The sequence below is a fragment of the Ammospiza caudacuta genome, chromosome Z (genome assembly GCF_027887145.1).
Source record: "Ammospiza caudacuta isolate bAmmCau1 chromosome Z, bAmmCau1.pri, whole genome shotgun sequence".
Lineage (NCBI taxonomy): Eukaryota > Metazoa > Chordata > Aves > Passeriformes > Passerellidae > Ammospiza > Ammospiza caudacuta.
In genome coordinates, this window is record NC_080632.1 from 75,788,325 (window position 1) to 75,809,571 (window position 21,247).

Genomic DNA, 21,247 nt, shown 5'->3' on the forward strand with positions numbered 1-21,247 from the left:
GTTTATGGACTTAAAGTGATTACAACCTCAAGAACACAAATCCATAAGAAATCAGATTTCATCAGTTTTACCACCTATGGGCACTTAGCACAGAACTATATTAGATTTTTTTCTTTTCATTCACAGCACAATAAACCTGAACTTACACCATAGTGTTGATTACAATTATTTTTTGCAAGAGCGCTTGCAAAAAGAGTTGTTGCCTTCTGAGGAAATTCTCATGGGCAAAGGAGTTTCATATTCAGACCACCACAATAAAGTGAATTCCGTATCAAAAGTATATGATGCTATTTTAAGTGAAACTGAACTGATATCCTAGTGAGTTAGTCATTTAGCTACTGCACTAAAATGATGAAACTGATATTTTTTCTCTAACTTTGACTTTTCTTTGACTTGTGATAAATCTCAGAAACACATCTATATTGAAAATTAACAATTGTCAAAGACACAGGCAAAGACAACTTCTTCTAAATTAACTAAACAGAATGAGTGGGTATATGACATTTTGGGTAGAGATGTCATTCCTACCACAGCTGACAAATTTTCAGAAACGTGCATTTACACTTGCTTAGTTTGAAGCTTCAACAAATAATGAATTATATTCCAGGAAAGTGCTCAAGTTTACCAAAAATCACCCTTAAATTGAGTGAATGTGTAGTGACACATTAAGGGTACATTAAGGGGATACTCGCTGATTTTGTATTTCAGAGAAACACGATGTATTAAAGCAATTATGCTTTATGTTTTGTATATGAAGCAAAACATTTATGTAAGCGCTATGTTTTAAAGCCACAAAATCCTAAAATGAATAAAAATAATTTAATTTCTTGAGTTTTATGATTCTTAAAATACTCATTCACAAAGGTCTTCTCCAAAGTACAAAAGACTGCAACATTATTATTCATGCAGAGATGCAAAACTTGAATAGTCTTCAATTTGTTTTCAATATTCTTCAAATTGTTTTCTGCATCATAGCTTCTAAAATCAGCTTTAAAAGCTACAATTACAAATAAAGCACAGGCAACACATATGCACCATTAAGAAAGTGCACAAATTGATAAAAATGCTAGTTTACAACACTTACTACTTTACTACTTTCTGTGTCTAGCATTTCTCCAATTAGACCAGCCAATGAGGATGTATTATGTTTTCATAATCTGTGAATTTTCAAATGAGTCTACACATCTGAAATTGAAATTTATCTTCAATGGTTTTATTCCTCAACAGCATCATAAAATATCTGACTTCTAAGGTAGTTAAACACATACTTGCTTTATCATAGTAAATATCTGCTTTATCGTAATAAATTGATTACATTACATACATCACTACTGAGTCTGTGCACCATCTGTAGGTAGTCTTCATTTGAGCCATGTCTAGAATTATCAGCATGATGATTAGCTGAATTTCCAGGCAACTGACTTGAAACTTTATTTTCATGGAGATTCCTCATCCCAGCTGTGACAATGGGACTGGATACGGAAGCTGGAATACAAGAAAATTAACTCTATAGATACAGTCATGAACTTGAAAAGATTCAGAGAGAACACCCAAACAGTGGATATTAAAACGTTGGATGCAAGAGATCTGGAATTGGAACAAGAATCCTACTTGCTACAAGTATCTTGATTAAAAACACATTATCTAAAATTTTTCAAAAGGATTTAAAATATTAATTCCATGTACAAATTAGCCAAATTTTTCTCCGTATCTATTCTAATTAGAGTCAGTATCTTCCTTACTGATGACAGAAAATTTTGTTTACTTCTATGTTACTTGAATTCACTACCTTAGGAACTTACAAAGTATTCATGAGACCTATAACATTACATATAAAACAGTTATATATATATTCTAAGCACAATGTTAAACTTTATGAAAAAAATATTTAAAAGAATCCAGTAGAATTCTACTTACCAACAAAAAAAATGCCCCAAATACCTTAATACTGGTCATGTGTTCAGGATTGTTTTCAGACAAGGGAAGAACAAAAATCCATCTGTTCTGAAGGTCGTCTTTGCCAGTTACTGCACACCTTGAGCATAATTCTAGCCAACTTAGAATTAATCTAACACTAAAAAGGGCGAGTATGGCTAGAAAATCTCTAAAGTTAACTTTAGGTAATCTAAAGTTAAGAAAACTTAACTTTTCATTAGCAGAAATGAGATTTTCCTTAGTACACGTAAATGATGCTCACAGCTAACAAATACAGGTTTTGGGTAGTTCAGATTATATTCATAGTCACATATACAGGGCAACAGTGCAAATTTGACACAAATAGGGGAGCGTTGCTACATTAACGTGCTTTATTTTTTCTTCTTCTGTTTAATTTTTTTTAATTAAGTAGATACCACCACTTTTTCCTGCCAAAAAAATCAAAGCTTAAAATATATCAGCCTCAAAGATTTGCCTAAAGCATGTGAGTCCTTCAAAGAAATTAGAAGCCCATGAAATGTGCACATGAAAGTATTGAACTAGGTGAATAAAATAAACATCACAGACTTACCTTGCTGCATTTGTGGATGAGCTGTGTAACTTGGAGGATGTGAATATGGCATGTATCCTGCAGGGCTTTGAGGAGCATATGGACTAGGCACTGGACTGTTCTGTTGTGCCAAAAATCTGTTACCAGAGCTTGTCTGTGGTGGCACAAACCGGCTAAAAAGAAAAAAAAAATTGCAAAAATTTTTTAAAATTTGGAATAGCAACTATAGCCAAATTCATTATTTCTTTTGGAAATTATACCTTCAGAAGATGAAAATTTCTTTAAGATAAAAAAAGCCTCCAACACAATTGAGAACTTCCTTCAAAAGCAGTATTTTTAGCTATCTATACTTTCCTAATGGCCCATGTTACTGAAGAGTCAGAAGATAATAAATAGAAAGCTTTCATAAGACTTCCATCTTGGGAAGGGAAGCAATGACTCAAATATGTATGGAAATCAGATCTGCAATTTCCTAAAGTTAATCTCAGAAGTTTGAACGAAAGCAACAGCAAAAGTTTTAATCAACTTGGTCATTAGGATTAACAAGGAGCCATTTACTCTTTCTTTACTTTTCAGTAAGGTTCCAAATAACTCCATCTAACAGAACTACACTGTCAAGATAAAGGAATGTTGTAGGCAAGTCCACTGAACACAACTTTCTCTTTCATTGGCTTTATCTTAGACTCATTTTACAGATAAGAAGCCATACAGATAACATTGAGACAATAATATATGTGCATTATTACTTACATTCTTATATGAGTTTCTCAAAATTAAAATAACCAAATAAATACATCAGAAAGTACATTACGAGCTATCACAACCCCAAGTTCTAAACAGGAACTCCACGAAGGTAAGCTTCCACAGAAAGAAACAGCAAAGTATTTAACATACGGATTTTGCAAGGATTTCAAGAGAACTTTGTACTATTCATTGTAATATTCAAAGCTCAAACAACCTTTTTAGACATAAAAATTTAAAAGTGTGTTGGTTGTTGTGAAGACACAGAACATTTCATTTGCCAGTTACAGTAACTTGAAGTGAAACATGAAGTCAGTTTATTTTAATAATGATATCTAATAACTGAAGATGGGACCTGTTAAAGCCCAGTATCTGGGTTGAAACTACAAGCAGAACTCTCTCCTCTCATCCAGAGTATTTTTATATATTAATAAAAACCTAAATTATACGTAAATGCTACTTGCAAATGCTCAAAAACTTAAAAACCCAGAAATCTGATAAGGAGTCTGCTGGAAGATTGGCTAAACTACTGGGCCTATCTTTCTGCAAGAAGCCTTTTGCGTAACTGTTACAGTAGTACTCCATGCTTTTAGTAATCTTCTTTCCCACCATTCTGCTAAACCAGAAATGGGAGAAGCTGGAACACACCAGCCTATTCTGTCCTATCCTCTTACCACCAGTTTCAGCCTCTGACATGGGTAGAAGACAACCAGAGAGTAACAGGAGGCAGAAGGACTCCTTAGGCAGGAAAGAAAGTTTGGCCAAATTATGGGACGGAGTGAAAGAGAGGAGAATTCATCATAAATCCTTAGAATACAGTGATTAGCTCACTTACAGAAAGATATCTCTTTACACATGAAAACACTTACCCTGCCATCAGACAAATGCCAAATTTTTTATGACACTGACCATCCTTCACTTACATATTTGCAACAAGAATTGGCTGTCAGCGTAGCAACAGCTTGTAGTTCACACCCCTCCCATCCCACTTAAAAGAAAGGATTACCTGGAAGGGCTATGTGAGATAGTGGTTTGTTGATAATTTGAAGATGCAGGACTACCACGCATGGAATTCTGAGAAATATTAAACTGTGACATCATCATCCCTATTAAAAAAAAGAGATAGCAGCATTACTATACACACATTTCCTTTTCAATCAATGAAGTATCTAATTTCAGAATTTATTACATACAATGAGATTATGAACTTTAATGACATTATAAAATTTGTTGACATTAGGATCATCTACCCACAACTAATACCTAATTTATAAAAAAATTAGAAATTACTGAATCCATGTATGATGTCCATTTTACATCATTACATAAAAAAGTGTCCTCCAAAGTTATGTTAATTCAGCTACAATATTAACAGTAGTTTCTTCATCTCTTCCTTAGAACTTCCTAACTTAAAATCTACTAGTAAAGAGAAACATTTTAAACCAGGTCATATATTCTGCACCCCAGGTTGGTGTGCACAATACTTGTCGTGCCAATAAGCAAAAGACTTTGCAGATTCACAAGTCAGAAGAACACAGAAAACTTATCTTCAGTTGTTGGAGCAAGTATAACAATCAGTCACTCTGGGTTGAGTGCTGCAAGATATTCTCATTGCTCCAGTAATATTCAGTGGTCTCTTTCTACCCAGAGACAAAAGCTTTCTATTCCATCTCCATTAAGCTTAGAGGGAATGTCATCAAAGAAGGTGCTGAAATATATCAGTTGCAAAGTAAAACCAATATCCCAGCTGTGACTCCTACATCTAGTAGATAACCATACTGATGTGGTGGAAGTTTAAGTGCAGAACCAGCTGGCAAGCCACATGTATCAATGTTCTTCAAACTAACTAATTTAAGAGGCATTTGGACAATGCCCTGAATTTGACTGAACTTTCAGTCAGCTCTGAAATTGTCAGGTGGCTGGGTTAGATAATCATAGTAGGTCACTTCCAACTGAAACATTCTATTCTATTCTGACTTACATCATTATAAAGGGGAATTTAATGGAAACTTTTTTTTCCTCTCTTCAATACAGGAATATAGAATATCCTAATAACTACATGACAAAGTGACACAAACACAAAAATGTAAATGAACTTGCAGTTATTTTAGTGATAGAATTTAGTATCTTACAGTTAAAAAAGTGTTGGAACTCATGAACACACAGTGTCTTGGGAAACTACAGCAAGTGATCTATAGCCTAGGTAGAAGCTCATTAATAGTACAAGTATTTTAGACAGTTAGACAAAAGTCCTCAGTATGAAAATGCTGGAAGATTTTCGTTAATCCTACAGTTGCTAACACCAATTTCAATTACTACAATAATCACACATGCAAAACTATTTTCAGAAACCTTCATAACCTTCAGAAACCTTCCCTGTCACCCTCTTTTCTCCTCTACTTTCTCCAGCAGAGACAGTAATAATCCTGCAGGAATTAAGCCATTACTACCTCCCAGTAGGTGACAAATTCTGTATTCCATGTACTACTAATACTATAGCACACTAATACTGGGCCTGAACAGGAGTTAAAGTCCTGTGTTGTGTTAAAAAAGTTAGGTATTTCGATACCTCAATATAAGTACATTTCAGTGTCCGGAGTAACAGACAGGGACTCCTCAATTTCCACAAAATTTGTTTAAATGGATGCTGGTTGCCTCACATAGAGGCACATGAGCATGAAATCCCAGGGATTTTTTATGCTGGAAGGAGCATCCAGCATGCCCGCTGCCCCCTTCACCTCTTACTGCCACTCTCAACACAGCTAGGTACAACATTTCAGCCAAACAAGTAATATTCCTGTAGAGAAAGCTGACATAATGTAACCATATCAGCATGAACTATTGTCCTCAAGTGACTTCATGATACTTGTATCCCCATTCATCTGTTTAGCCCAGAAATAAGTTTTGCACCCTTAAGACTTGTTCCAAGAGCAAATGGAGGAGAGAAGAAGCACACAGTTTGTTCGGAGGAGGGAAGAAGTGCACAGTTTGTTATCAGAAACTGCACTTGCTCCCCTGCATCCTTCTCCTGGACTGTGTTTTCTGCAGCAGAGACAGACAGCTGGACAGACCTCGCGTTTCCTTTTAGTCAGTTTGTAGCTAGGTGATGCACAGAAGTACCTGGACTGTGCCTTTTCTTTTTCTTGGAACTGTTCAAACTTACTCTAGAGTGAACATCCAGAATGGCACCAGGAGCTCACATCTGTGGCTGACCAGGGCCTAGGATGCTGCATTCCATCACGGCAGGGACTGACAAAACACTGAGTGAGCTGAGCTACAGCCCACGAAGGGAACTCTCTGAGTTTGTCATCTCTTCAGAGCAGTGAGTTCATTTTTTGTGCTGGTGAATGCTTTGCATGTTAAATAAACAGGTTTTTTCCACTTTTCTCCAAAGAAGTATTTTCCCAAACCAGCTGGGTAGGAACACTGTTTGAACTGCCTTCTAAAGGAACCCCTTTAGAGGTTTTCTCTCAAATGTGCCCTAAACCAGGACAAATACATTTTTTTGGCACTCAAAGCAAGGCTTGAGAAAGTGGAAAAAGCCTGTACTGGCTGCATTTTAGTTGCACTTTCACGGTATCGAGATAAAGTAATCAGTAGCTCTGTTGCTTGAATTCATGATGTCTCTCTGGGTGGAAGCCTTTACTTGTTTCTAGTCCCCAGGATTTTTAAAGTTTTAATACCTTTCTAGTCCCTAGGCTTATTTTCTTATCTGGAAATAGATCCAGTATTGTCCCTAACACATAGTTTTTACAGTAGAGGGGCATGGATTAGAACAGCTATTGCACTGGGTTTGGTGATAATCATTTATAGGGAGTTTACTAAGATACTAGAGTCTATTTAAGACAAGTATGGTTTCTTCATCCTACCCTGCATTCTAGTTCCAGCAGCATGTTTTGGGAGCTCATAGGTAATTGCACCCAGTTTCTTAGAAGAAGAGCAAGGGATGAGGCTTTTCAGCCTTCCCTTTCCTTCTTCTCCTTTGAATACCTTAACTCACTTTTTCAGAATGTTCAGTTTCCCCTGAATGTTAAAGGGACCACCTTCCTAGTATTTAATCTAGTAAGCTTCCTCTATATGGTCTACAGTTCCTCTAGAATGGAGGCTGAGCTGTCCAAAGGAGTTAATGAGACCCCTGACCCAGAAACAGATCCAGGTGTAGAAAACAGGAGAGAATGGGTTCAATCCTGAAGGAATTTTCTGATCCCCCAGCCTAAGAATTTTCACATTAACAAATTCAGAACCCAGACAAGGTGGGGAAATATCTGGAAGAGAACTGCCATAATGACTTGAAAGAAAAAAAGATCATTGCAATAAGCTGGGCCCTGGCCTATGCTTATCACATGCCACTAGATACTGTAGGGCAGCAGATACAGGCGAGGGGCAGGGAGATGAATCAGCAGCTACCCCAGTCACTCAGGCTACAGCCAACACCTCAGCTACTCAGGTTGTAGCTAAACCAGACAGTGAGCCTAAGCCACTGGCAGTCGCCGCAGGAAAGAAGCGCACAAGCAAAACTGATCAGGCAGTGATTGATGATGATGATCTGGGAGAAGGCCCCTCAGTGCCAATTCCTGACACAAGTCAGAGTCAAAGCTACTGACACAAAATCAGAAGTCAAAGCAACTGACTCAAGATCAAAAGTCACTTTTGAGTCCTTTTCCCTGAAGAACCTTCATAGCCTAAGAAAAGATTACACTTAATGACCTGATGAATCTCTAATTAGTTGGTTAGTCTACGTTTGGGATGCGGCAGGCAAGGCTACAATTCTGGATAGTACTGAAGTGAGGCATTTGAGATCCCTGTCACTTGATCCTGTCATTGACCAAGGAATGATGAGGGGGGCTAACACTCACAGCCTCTGGGCACAAAGATATCTGCATAAGGACAATCTCTATATGCAGCAAACCCCGTGGAAGACCACAGAAGAAGGGATTCAATGCTTGAGAGAAATGGCAGTGACAAAAACGGTCTTCTCAGATGACCTAAACACTTTAAATCCAGTCTTGGTACCATGTACATCTGTGATGTGCCAAAAACTTATATGACTTAGGCTACAAAAATACGCTCCTGCTTCAGCAATAATGAAGTGGGGTAACAGGGAGGAGACTGTGCTTGATACGGCAAAGAAGCTCCGAGCACATGCAGATGCTGTACATGGCCCAACACATGCCAGAATCACAGCTGTGAAAACATGTCTGCAGAAATTAGAAGATAAGATAGAGGAGAATCACGAGAAACCCAGAGAGGAGATTAGAGAAGAAATGAAAGAGGGCTTTCTCCAAATCTCAGCAGTACAGATCAGAAGCTGTAGTATCAAACGCAGATGTCCCTCAGATAGGGAGAGAAGCTACACCCCATGAACTGAGCTGTGGTTTTTCCCATGTGATTGTGGAGAAAATATGAGGAGATAGGATGGAAAATCTACTGCTCTGGCAGGATTGGTGCTTAAATGAAAAGACAGCAAGACTCAGAGAAGAAGTTCCACCAAAAAAGAAGCAGCTCCAGTAGCCTGCAGCCAAACTACCAGGTATGATGATAATGACGTGCCTAATCCCCTTAAAAACCTCCAAGACATACACTCGAGGAAAAAAGGATAACCAAGATTAGAGGGGCCTTGCCTTTAACCAGGTAGAGAGTAGAGAAAATAATATTTTTTAGACTGTGTGAATTCATTGGCCTAGCACATGAAAACCACAAAAATACGAAGCCTTGGTCAACAACAGAGCACATTAATCCCATTGAGACATGGGGGAGCAAAATCTATTTCGATTGCTGGTGTGACAGGGGCGTCACAAGACTTGACTTTAGTAGAAGCTAATATAAGCCTGACTGGAAATGAGTGTAAGAAACACGCTACTGTGACTAGCCCAAAAGCCCCATGCATTTTACACAAAGATTTCCTCTAAAGTGAGTATTTAAAAAACCCAAAGGGACTCAGGTGGGTGTTTAAGATAGCAGTTGTTAAGACTGAGAGCGTCAAACAACTGAACACCTTGCCTGGACTATCAGAAAACCCAGCTGCAATACGACTTCTGAAGGGAGAAGAGCAATGAGTACCAATTGCCACTTTGACAGTGCACTGCTGGCAGTACAAAACAACTGTGTGATTCCCATCCATAACATAATCTGTAAGCTAAAGAGCTGAAGAGTGATCAGCAAAAACCCACTCACCTTTCAACAGCTCATTTAACCTATATGCAAACCTGAAGGAGAATGGAGACTGACTGTGAACTATCATGCCTTAAACTAAGTGACTCCACTATTGAGTACTATATGCCAGACACATTAGAGCTCCAGTACCAGCTGGAGTCCAAGGCTGTGAAACGGTATGCCACTATTTTCTCCATTCCTTTAACGACAGAATGCAGGCCTCGGTTTATCTTCACATAAAAGGGAATGCAGTACACCTAGAACCGACTGCCCCCGGGGTGAAAGCACAGTCCTACCATCTGCCGTGGACTGATCAAAGCTACATTAGAAAAGGGTAAAGCTCCAGAACATCTGCAATACATTGATGACATCACTGTGTAGGAGAGCACAGCAGCAGAAATGTTTGAAAAAGGAGAAAAAAAAAAAATTCAAATTCTTCTAAAAGCCAGTTTCACTGTCAAAAAAAGCAAAGTTAAGGGATCTGCTCAAAAGATCCAGTTCCTGAGAGTAAAGTAGCAAGATAGACTGTGTCAAGTTCCCACTGATGTCATCAACAAGATCACAGCAATGTCTTCACCAACACAAAAGAAATACAAGCTTTCTTAAGTGCCCTAAGTTTTTAGAGAAGGCATATTCCTAAACACAAGCAGATTGTAAGCCCTCTCTACCTGGTCACCTGCAAGAAGAACTTAGGGCTTTCCAGTGGAGCCCTAAACAACAACAAGCCTTCACCAAGATCAAGCAGAAAATCATTAATGCAATAGTCCTTAGCCCAGTCAAGACAAGACCAGATATAAAGAATGTGCTCTACTCTACAGCTGGTCTACCCTAGAGCTTTTAGCAGAAAGTGCCTAGTAAGACTGAAAGTCAACAACTAAGATTTTAAAGTCAAAGCCACAGAGGGTCTAAAGCCAACTACACTCCATTAAAGCAAAAACTTTTAGCGGCCTACGGCAGAGTCCAAACCACCTCAAAAGTAATTGGCACTAAAGCACAACTCCTGGGGCCCTGACTACCAGTGCTAAGGTAGATGTTCAAAACAGAATTACCTCTATCCACCATGCTACCAAAGCCGCACAGAACAAGTATAGTGCTCTAATCATACAGCACACCAATATTAGAAACCTAAATCACCCTGGGATTTTAGAGATCATTACAAATTGGCCTAAAAGTGAAAACTTTAGTCTCACTAATGAAACGAAACAAGAAATCACACAGGCTAAAGAAGCTCCACCATACAACCAACTACCAGCAGAAGAAACACGTTATGCTGTTTTTACTAAGAGTTCCGGTTGCATTGTAGGGATGAAACGAAATTAAAAAGCAGCTGTATAGAACTCAACACAACAAGTCACAAAATCTACTAAAGGAAAAGGTAGATCAAGCCAACTCATTAAACTAAAAGCCATTCAACTAGTCCTAGACACTGCTAAAAGAGAGAAATAGCCAAAGCTCTACATCTACACTTAATTCATAGAAGTAGCCAATACTCAGTGGGGATAGTTAGAAAAAAAAGCCAATTAACAGCGTAAAAGAAAACCAATTTAGGCTACTAAAGAGTAAAAAGACATTACTACCAAAATAGAGAAACTACCTATAAAAGTCTGCCATGTAAATGCCCATATCCCCAAGAGTAAAGCTAATGAGGAGCACCAAAATAATCAACAGGTAAATCAGGCTGCAAAAATAAAAGTGTCAAAAACAGACTTAAATTCGCAACACAAGAGAGAGCTGTTCCTAGCTAACTAGGCTAATGATGCCTCAAGTCATCAAGGTAAAGGTGCCTCTTATAAGTAGGCATAAAACCAAGGAGTAAATTTAACCATACAAGTTATTCATGACTATAAGACGTGCACTGTGATCAAACAAACCAAGCAGCTAAAACCCCTATAATATGGTAGGCAGTAGTCCAAATAGTACGCCTAAAAATATTAAATCAGACAACAGGACTCCTTTCAAAAACAGCCTTATCAACACCTAGACTAAAACACATGGCATTAAGTGAGTATATCATATCCCCTACCACGCACCAGCTACAAGCAAAATAAAAAAGTACAATAGACTGTCAAAAACCACCTCAAAAACAATGAGTAAAAGATCTTTCAAAAATTAAAAGCATCATCTAGCAAAGGCCACCTAATTAGTTAATACCTCAAGTTCCACCAACCAAGCAGGCCCTGCCCAATCTGAGCCCCTGCATATAGTAGACAGAAACAAAGTCCCAGTGATGCACGTCAGAGGTTTGTTAGAAAAGACAATAAAGATCAGTTCTGCCTCAAGTACAAACAAATGCAGTCATAGAGTTATCTTTGCTCAAAAACCAAGTTACACATAATAGATAATTCAGAAAGATGAAACAACACAATGTGTACCTCAGGGAGATCTGATTATTAAGTAAGAACCATGTGCAAATATCACTGTTTACTAAATATTACTGCCATTGTCTAGATATAGCTACATACTATATGTATATATGTATTGTATAATGTATGCGATTATAAAGTTAGAATATATGCTAGTTTTAGTACTAAGCTAACAATATAGAGATAAGGAATAGAATGTCCTATGGTGACTTTATGGTGCTTGTATCCCCATTCATGTGTTTAGCCCAGAAATAAGTTTTGCACCTTTAAGACTGATTCTGAGAGCAAAAGAGGAGAGAAAAGAAGCACAGTTTGTTATCAGAAACTGCACTTGCTCCCCTGCATCCCTCTCTCCTAGACTATGTTATCTGCAACACAAACAGACAGCAGGACAGAGCTCTCCTTTGCTTTTAGTCAGTTTTTATCTAGCTAAGGCATAAAAGTTCCCTAGACTATGTTTTTCTTTTTCTTAGAACTGTTCAAACCTACTCTAGACTAAAAACCCAAAAAACCCACCGAGGCCTAAGACACTGGATCCACTGCCGGAAAGACTAATAGAAAACAAAGCAAGCCAAGCTACAGTCCACTAAGGGAACTTTCTGAGTTTGTCATTTCTTCAAAACAGCAAGAAATTTTATTGCTTAATATTGTTCATTCTTTATGTTAGTGAATACTTTGCCTGTTAAATAAACAGGTTTTTTCCACTCTTCTGCAAAGAAATCTTTTCCCAAACCAGTTAGAAGAGGGGCTGCTTAAATCTGCTTTCTAAAGGAACCCCTTAGAGGTTTTCTCCCCAGTTTGCCCTAAACCAAGACAACTATACAGACAAAGTTTCAATTTTGTGGTTAAAGTACAGAGTGCTCTTTTTAAGGACTTAAAAAAATATATCTATTTGTTTTCTCCTCCCTAATTTAGAACATGCTTTGAGTCACAAATGTGGTAGTTTCTGGGTTAAATGAATGACAGAAAACATTAATTTTCTAATGCAATTCAAAAAAATCCCCTCATTAACTTAAATCTATGATGGAAATCTCTCACTTCTCTATCTCTCTTATAGACGGCAGGGGCAAGACATGGAAGGCCCAGTCCAGGTAATTTAACAGAAAAAAAGAAAGAAAAAAAACCAAAACTAAACTAAACACACCCCAACAACAAAAAAACAGGTTTTCCAAAGCTTCCAGACAGGTACCTATATATGTGATAATGATGTAATGAAAAAGAAGTAAAAACAAGCCCCAAACACCGGGTTTGTAATGGATTTGAAATTAGTCTGTGGCCATTAGCACTACAGTATGTTTTACTTTTTACATTGTTGTCATATTACTACATAGCACAGAAAACACCATCCTTGCAGAAACATTACTAGAATGAGATTCCCTACATATTACTCCCAGTATTACAACAATTTTTCTTCTTCTAAAAATGTGATATGCATAAATCCATTTTAGCATTCCTACCAAATGGAAAAGAATGCACTTCATACAAACATAACTCAAATTACAAGTTACATAAAAAATCTTGTACAACTAAACTGTACTGCAGCAGCATACATGCTTTAACTAGGATGGCTCAACAACAGGTGATTTTTCAGTTAGATACATATTCTTATTAAAAAGTGCATGTGTTAAGTTTTTTCCTTTTACACGCAGAAGTGCACTCGAGTTCTTGCATAAATGTAAAAATATAATTGAAGTAACTGACATTTATGGAAAGATGCATAAGGTTTTAGTCTCCCAAAATGCATAAATAGCTTGGAGCTGTAGGGCACCACAAGTTACTAAGATGAGGAATGGCACGGAGGAACTATTAAGGATGCCTCAGTCAACCTTATTCCTTACTCCAGAATGGTTAAGAACTCTCACTGCAGTGATACACTAGAATCATATAGATTTTCAGTAAGGTCAACACATATGTTTTCAACTTCAAATATTTACCAATATTTGAAGACAAACATATGAACATATGAAAGCATAAAAAATTCAAAATAACATTGTTTCAAAATAAAATCCAATTACTTATTATAGAGATTACACTTTGAGGTGAAATGAAACATTTTTTAGAATAATACCTGGTAGCTTTTATTTTCCATCTTTTTACTATACAATTGCTCTTAAAAGATATTAAGGTACATAGCTTTAAATCACTATCAAACACAAGGCAAGGCATAAATATGACCACTGTGCTCCATATATATTTGTGGTTAGTATCAGTCCCCTAGATTTACAGAACAACACAAAATTAATCAATAGATAATCAAAAATCCTTACCGCTTTGTACCCCGTATCTGTTTTGCATGCTTTTCTCCCTGAAAACATTAGGATTCCTTGCCAGAATAGCCTGCAGCAAGACTGGTATATCTCCTTCTGGATCATCACTGCCAAGGTTATCTTTCAACTCTCTGGAATTGTGGAAGTAAGCAAATAAAGAGGCAAATGCATTTTCAAATTATAAGAAACTATGAGTCAAGTAAAAAAAAACAAAAACCAAAAAAACCAAAAAATAAACCAAAACCAAAATGAAAGAAGACAGTTTACTGTTAAAATATATGAAAAATCAAGTCTGCAAAGCACTGCTTCCTGTCTCTAGTTTTTTTCACCCACTTCCTTAAGGAATGGCAGAAGAAATATTTCTGCAAGTCCTCCCAATTATTTTCTGTTACTAAGCTCTTACATATATGTGGCTGTCAGTTTAAGATTCTCATACGAAGTATCTTAGGCACATTTTTATATTGTGGTCATCTCTACAAAAAAGCACTTTGGCATAACACCAAGAACATATTACTGTAGGAGTGAAAATAACATATGTATCAATGTATAACATTCAGATAACTGTAATATTCAGGTTTCAACCCAATGCTCTGAAAACCTTTTTACTTTGAAAAGGGGAAATTGGCATATCTTTGAGATCACAGGATTCCCTGTGAACCATAAAGAAATGTAATGGATTTTCTATAAATGCATCTGTGCACTCACTTCTTGTATGCTTTGAGGACTTTTAAAAGCTACTTCCATTTGAACAAAACAGTTAAGGAAACGACAGTGTTGTCAACATAAAACAATTCAAGGGACACCAGGGAGAAATAGAAAAAAAATAACAAAAAGAGAACACATTAGCCTACTTAATGGCTCAGTTGCTAAACTACTTAAGTTCAATACCTAACCAGAACTGACACCTAATCAGGTGTCAAAATTTTTCTTGGGTATGCAATTTGTCTGTGTGCATTAGTGACTGATACTGAACGCAAATTAGTATTGCCCAATCAACACATAAAGTCTGCACTCTAACCTACCAAGAAGGGAATAAGCGTTAGATCTGTAAAATAACTCCACAGTTAGGTGTAAGGGCTGATGGACAATTATTAACATTGTCTGAATGAAACATCTGACTCTTATATTGTGGCCACTTACTAAGCAAGCCTAAGGAAAAACCTGCACATTCTAATTTTCATATTCTCACAAACATCCTTCTCAATCCAGTAAATTTTCATTTCAAGTAGTAAGGATGGCGATCTGATGTAGAAGTTCAAAATACATACATGTGATCTGTTGACACCTGATTGAGACTGTGGACGAGCTGTGAAACCAGATTTTCATCCCTGCAAGCCAGAAGGCAGTTCACCTCTTCAGCTATCCGTCCATTGAAAAGCAGGCTTTTTGTTGTGGTAGCAGGTAAAGGTGATGGAAGAGGCAGCTGGTTCAAAACTGTTTTTAGAAAAGAGGAAATACTTTATAATAATTTCATGAGACACAAACACACAAACGTGGACACCCCCTTACTCTCTTACGAGATTAAGAAAGTTTAAGAAAAGTTTAAGATTAAGAAAATCTAAGACAACTAGATTTAAAACACAGGGAACACTTCTGAATTTTTTTTAATTCTTAAATTCACACAAAGAAACACACATCCCCACTCACATACCCATAACTGAACTATCTAAACACTCCAGAATATTAAGCTCTTTATTACATTACGGCACCCTTCTCCTGGAGCCAAAAGCATTGATAAAAAAAAAAAGAAATGCAAAATTTTTGTAGTTACATGAAGTACTGTAATGGCATTGAGGATTTCAGTTTTCTACTCTGATCTCAATATTTAATTAGTGTTACCACTTTATTATAAAATCTTTAAAGAAAAACCAAAAAAACCCCCAACTAATCAGAAAAACCAAACAACCCAACAACCAATTAAACACACTAATTAAATTAACAGTTTATTCCTCTCTTCTTGTATTTATTCTTATGTAAACCATCTTCTCAAGACAGCCCTAATACTGTTGGTTGGTGTGCTCATTGAAATGTCAATTCGATCAGAAAAACTTACTCAGAAATCTCATTAAAAGATTTAGTGAAAACACTATTTCCATCAGATTATAAGCAACATTTCAATTTCTTAGAGCATTTTTAGATCTTAAGACATAACAAGGAAGTGCATATATAAGAAGGTTTGACCCAGATGATTGTAGAGTTACACAGAGCAGAGGAGGTTAAGCCAGGAGCGGCCAAAAGGCTAGATAAAGAGTAAGGCCACCTCAGCTGGTTCAGGAAAACAAGCTGACTCTTGGCTTGGTAAGAGTCAGCTTGGCTGACTCTGAGCTTACTCTCAGCTGGTAACTGCAAGTTACCAGGCTGATCACATCCCTGAGATCAAGGTTTTAACTGAACCATTACAAACAATTTCAGAAAAAAACCCCAATCAAAGTGAAACATATTTTTTGATTCTTTTGTATTTTGAAATTGAAAAAGTGGGGTGATTCCAGCATTTTTACCCCTTATAATGTATATAATTGCTGTACTAAGGAATAAATTACAATTCAAATAAAAGTTTGTAATATATTAATATCAATAGCTTTCATTACTTGCAGCAGATTACCTTGAATGTGCCTGAAACTTTGAAAAATTAGCAAAATCAGCAAAACATATTGATTATGCTTTAGCATCAATTTAGCTAGCCTACTCTACCGCCTTCAGGATGATCATATCATCCATGTTTTCAGGGCAACTGGCCTTGTCCATTACAGTTCCGTGATTAAAGGAACTCTTGCACCAGAATTTGATCAGTGATTTCCACCAGTTAAGCAACCTTACCTGCAAACACTTAATTCTGGAAAATTCTCCATAGCCAGAAACCTACTATTTGCATCCTGATGGTCTGATATTAGATGGACATGGTCATACACACATACACACTTAAATACATAACCTGCATCTTTCACTTCAATACTCCAGAATATACCAGAAGTACATGAAGTGGGTTTTTCCTCCTAAACATCTTTCTTTTTTACTGTGAGCAATTAAATTCAATTGCTGGATACATACTTCCAGTGTTCTTGGAAAGCCTCCAATTTTCAACAGTGTAACAACAGAAGTGCTTAGAAGAAGCACCTAAGGTCACTGAGTCCAATTATCCTCAAACAGACAACTGAGCTACAAAATCTTTCTTACGCTACATAAATAAGATGCCTCTCTGTCCCAGCTACTCTTACTGCAAAGGTTGCTCCAGGTCCTCAATATAGATTAATAAATCTCCTCTTAGTTTTCACTAGAAATCATTTTTTGGTCACATTATAATGATTTAGTTTTGTGTCAATATCAGCTTGTAAGGTAAATAGTTATTTTTCTTTCCTTGCATATTTTCTTCCTGACGTACTTAAAGTCAGCATACACACTTCACATGCTCCCTTTGCTGGCTGAACAGCAAAGAAAAAAGAGTCAAGTTCAGCGGCTTATTTTTATTCTAGCAGTCATTTTGTGCCTCTACTAACTAGTTCAAAATTAATGAACTAGTTTCAAAGTATATTCAGTATATTCTCTCTTGACTAATTGCACATCAGTCTAATCCCATGTCTCTGTCTTTTTAGTGAAGATGATGGGATGCATGTTTTAGAAGCACTTTATCATTAATATATTTTTCTTTATTTGTATGGTACCCAGATATGTTACTACATGATGCAGCAAACAAATAATGAATTCCTATATTTTGTTTCAGGTTTCCCTTAAGGGTTTTTTTTAACCTGCATTTCACTTTATGCCTAAATACGCATGGTTTTATTGGATAGACTTTTACAATTAAAGCAATAACAAGGCTAACATATTTAATGATAAGTCTGATTTTAAACAGATTTAACTGTAAGAACTTTAAAAATAAAACTATTTTAGAATTTTGAAAATGCAGATATTTACCAAAGAGGTAGAAAAAAACATAGTAAAGATGAGAAAAAGAAGAGTACTTACGGTCCGTAAGACTAGCAATCCCTGCAAGAGTAGTGATGGGAACATGAGGCATATCCCCATTCATCCTGAAGTTCTGGGAGAGTAGTGCCTACACAGATATTTCAGTTCAGGTGCCAGCTATCATTACTTCCCATCTCCCAAGCACTAAACACAAAACAAAAAGAACAAAACCAAATAAAACCTCTCAGTTTACTTTTTAAAAATTTTACATTCATTAACATAAATGAAACAGACCATACTACCTTTAGCTGCATACTAAGTAAATTTTTTCAAGAGTGGGTAGAACAGTGTAGATTCTAAGTAACAAGTGGCATTAGCAAATTAAAGGGCAAGCTTCCTTCTGGTCTCAGAAGCAACCTCTTCATCAAAAAAAAGATGCAAGATAAGGCAACAAAAAAAAAATCCTTCAAGTTATTCAACACTGACTGAAAAACTGGTAACAAAACTTCTAACTGTTCATGCTGAAGTGTAATCACACTTAATGCATAGCCAGTTTAAGTAATAAGCTGTTACATTCACTTCCCAGTATTGCAGAAGAAGGCATTTTCATAAAGAGACTAGTGAAACTAAAAGGAGTAATTTACAGATTCAAAAATAAAGAAGCAAACATATTGACAAATACAAAATCTAAGTACATTATAGAAGTAGTAGCTATTTCAAAATCGATTTGACAATATCTCTTCAATACATAACTCTGTCTGGTCAAACTACTATCAGAAATTCTAATTACTCCTCTTGGGGAAGAAACAAAGTTTTGCAACCACTGAATTAGCTCATATCTTTCCTGTAAAACAGCACATTTGATATTCAACAACAGAAAAAGCAATTAGTTCACTTGGATTTCACTAATTATAAAGATCCCAAATGTAAGGAAGTCCACACTGCTAAAAGAAACCCAAAAACTGCAGTTCCAAACCATCAAACATCACACACTATAATCCCCTAGTATATTGTGAAATTGGCATGATTTTTCTGAAAACATTAAAGGAATTTGATATGTGGTTACCTGTTGCAGACAGGCATTTGTGTTGACAGGCTGTTGACAGTAAAGAGTCCTTACATAAGCATTTCTCTTATCTACTGAAATGCTGAAATCACGATTTACTTACTTTAAGCCTACATTTTTGAGAATTACATATAAAATACATACAAACCACTAGGTCCTTATAGGTTTTGATAATTGTATATAAAATACATACAAATCAAGCGATTCTTATAATTTCCTTACTAATGTTTCTTAGTAACATTATTTCTTATGCCATACCAACATGGCAACATATTGCAATATATAAAGCACCACTGCTTATGAATACATACAGACTCCAAGACAAGGAAAAGAAATGCTACAAGGCTTTTTGTGCTCAAAGTTTTCATCAGCCAAATTTTCAAATTTTCAAATTTTTCAAATTTTCCCTAACTGCATGTTCTTTGAAAAACTGAGGTTAAACAGAACTGAGAGTGAATGACTTCCTTTGCCACAGCTGCCACAGTCTCATTCTGACCTAAATTACTTTTTTAAAATTAAAAATATAGTACACTGCCAATACAGAAATATAGTCAGTAAGGAAAATGCTACAGACATATACTCTGTGTGGATTGCTGTGCTTGGAGTTTTTTTTAATCCAGGAGAAAACCTCCATCAGAATAGTTTCAAGTACTACTCAATACCCAAGGGTTTTTTACCCTAAATGAATACAAATATATGCAGAATTTCAGTGGTTGCCTAGTTGCACAAATAAGCAATTCTTAAAAAGAAATTTTAAGAATCAAAGAAAATATGCTAAAAGAGTCTCATAATGAGTCTGCAGCAAAAAACCCACAGGAGATAACACTTCTAAAATCCAAGTTTTCACTGGAAGCCTAGAAACTAAAGAACACCTTTCACACACAAATTGTATTTACTATAAAAATATCATGTCTGATGACTTCTCTCAACTGAAAATGCATCAAAGGAAAGGCCACGTCACTAGCCAGTATTATTGGAAATTTTTATGTAGCATAGAAACAATAAAATATAAGAAAAAAGAAAGTCTATTCACTTTCACTTCCTCATCATATGAGGAAGCTCTTAACACAGAACACTCCTAATTCAAGTTCATTCCTAATTCAAGTATTACTGCCACAATAAAGAAAATTATAGAGATGTTATACAGGAATAATACCTCCAAAATCACACACTTAAAATTAGAAACCTTCTCCACAGATATATGGTAAGAACCTGAACCTGGCAACGTCCAGACCTCAGAGTGGAGCAAGTGCAGTGAGCAGGGGAAAAGTAAACTTTCTTTGTAAGAGAAGAGTAAAAGGGGTTGGTTTGTTTAACTAACAAAACCAAGGTCAAGAGGGGATGTGGTTGCTCTCTCTAAGGCAGTCAAAGAAGGCTACAAAGGAAGAAAGCCACAGAGCAATACTAACACAATAAATGGGCACATAAACGCAAGCAAGAAGAAAACCAGAACAGAGTTTTTCACCATCAGAGCTGCCCATTTCTCCAACAGCCTTACATTAGTAGAAATAACCAACACCACTACTCCAAAGACGGATTGTACAGATGTTACAAAAGGGACAGGATGTGGTTGCCTGCACCAGCTGGGGGCTAAGCAGGGCAATTCAAGAACTCCACCTCTGACATTATGAAGTTTCTGTAAGCATGATGAAATGAATAAACAGATGAGAGTAAACAAGAGAGAAAGAGAGACTGATGGGATTAAGTGATGGGATTAGTTTACAAAACAAACACAATATGAAGAAACTACATAGTCATATCTGGATCCAAATACTAAATCTGTCATGTTGAGGGCAAAATTGCATCTGTTATAAAACTGGCAAACAAGGTGGGATTCAAATCCAGAAGCAGAGACCAAGATTCAGTGAAACTACACCTCAAATTTGATGCTACTGAGAACATAAGAAAACCCATTCATTTTAAGATTTTAAAATCCCAAGCAGTTAGAGGAATAAAGATCGACAGCTTAAGACAATTGTTCCAAATAAAACAACAGTACAGCATGTAACAATAGCTTGACTGTTAGACAAGTTTTGTTGGGGTTTTTCTCCCTTACCTCCATTCCCCAAATATAAAAAGAGTTAAAAGTACTATTGCAGCAGCTTACTATTCGTCAAGAAGAACAATCATTTTCAATATCTAAAATTTTTCCATTGCCAGGAATGTTCAGTAGTTGTTAAAAACAGTGTAATATTTTTATCCCTTAACTGAAAAAATGAAATATTAGCTGAATTAAGAAAATCAAAGATCTGCAGCAGAAGGCTTTTAA

At 36.4% G+C, this 21,247-nt stretch overlaps 1 protein-coding gene across 5 annotated transcripts in view; it reads right to left on the reverse strand.

Annotated features, from left to right (window-relative positions):
• Window positions 1–21,247, reverse strand: part of NIPBL (NIPBL cohesin loading factor) — a 149,845-nt gene that overhangs the window by 81,262 nt on the left and 47,336 nt on the right. For all 5 annotated transcript variants that reach the window (XM_058824244.1, XM_058824243.1, XM_058824247.1 and 2 more), the window contains 6 exons: window positions 17,973–18,116; window positions 15,278–15,443; window positions 14,010–14,140; window positions 4,233–4,332; window positions 2,507–2,658; window positions 1,325–1,485 (listed from right to left, as the gene is read on the reverse strand). In XM_058824244.1, the coding sequence (XP_058680227.1) occupies window positions 1,325–1,485; window positions 2,507–2,658; window positions 4,233–4,332; window positions 14,010–14,140; window positions 15,278–15,443; window positions 17,973–18,036 (774 nt within the window). In that variant the 5' untranslated portion in view covers window positions 18,037–18,116. The remainder of the gene's footprint in view (window positions 1–1,324; window positions 1,486–2,506; window positions 2,659–4,232; window positions 4,333–14,009; window positions 14,141–15,277; window positions 15,444–17,972; window positions 18,117–21,247) is intronic.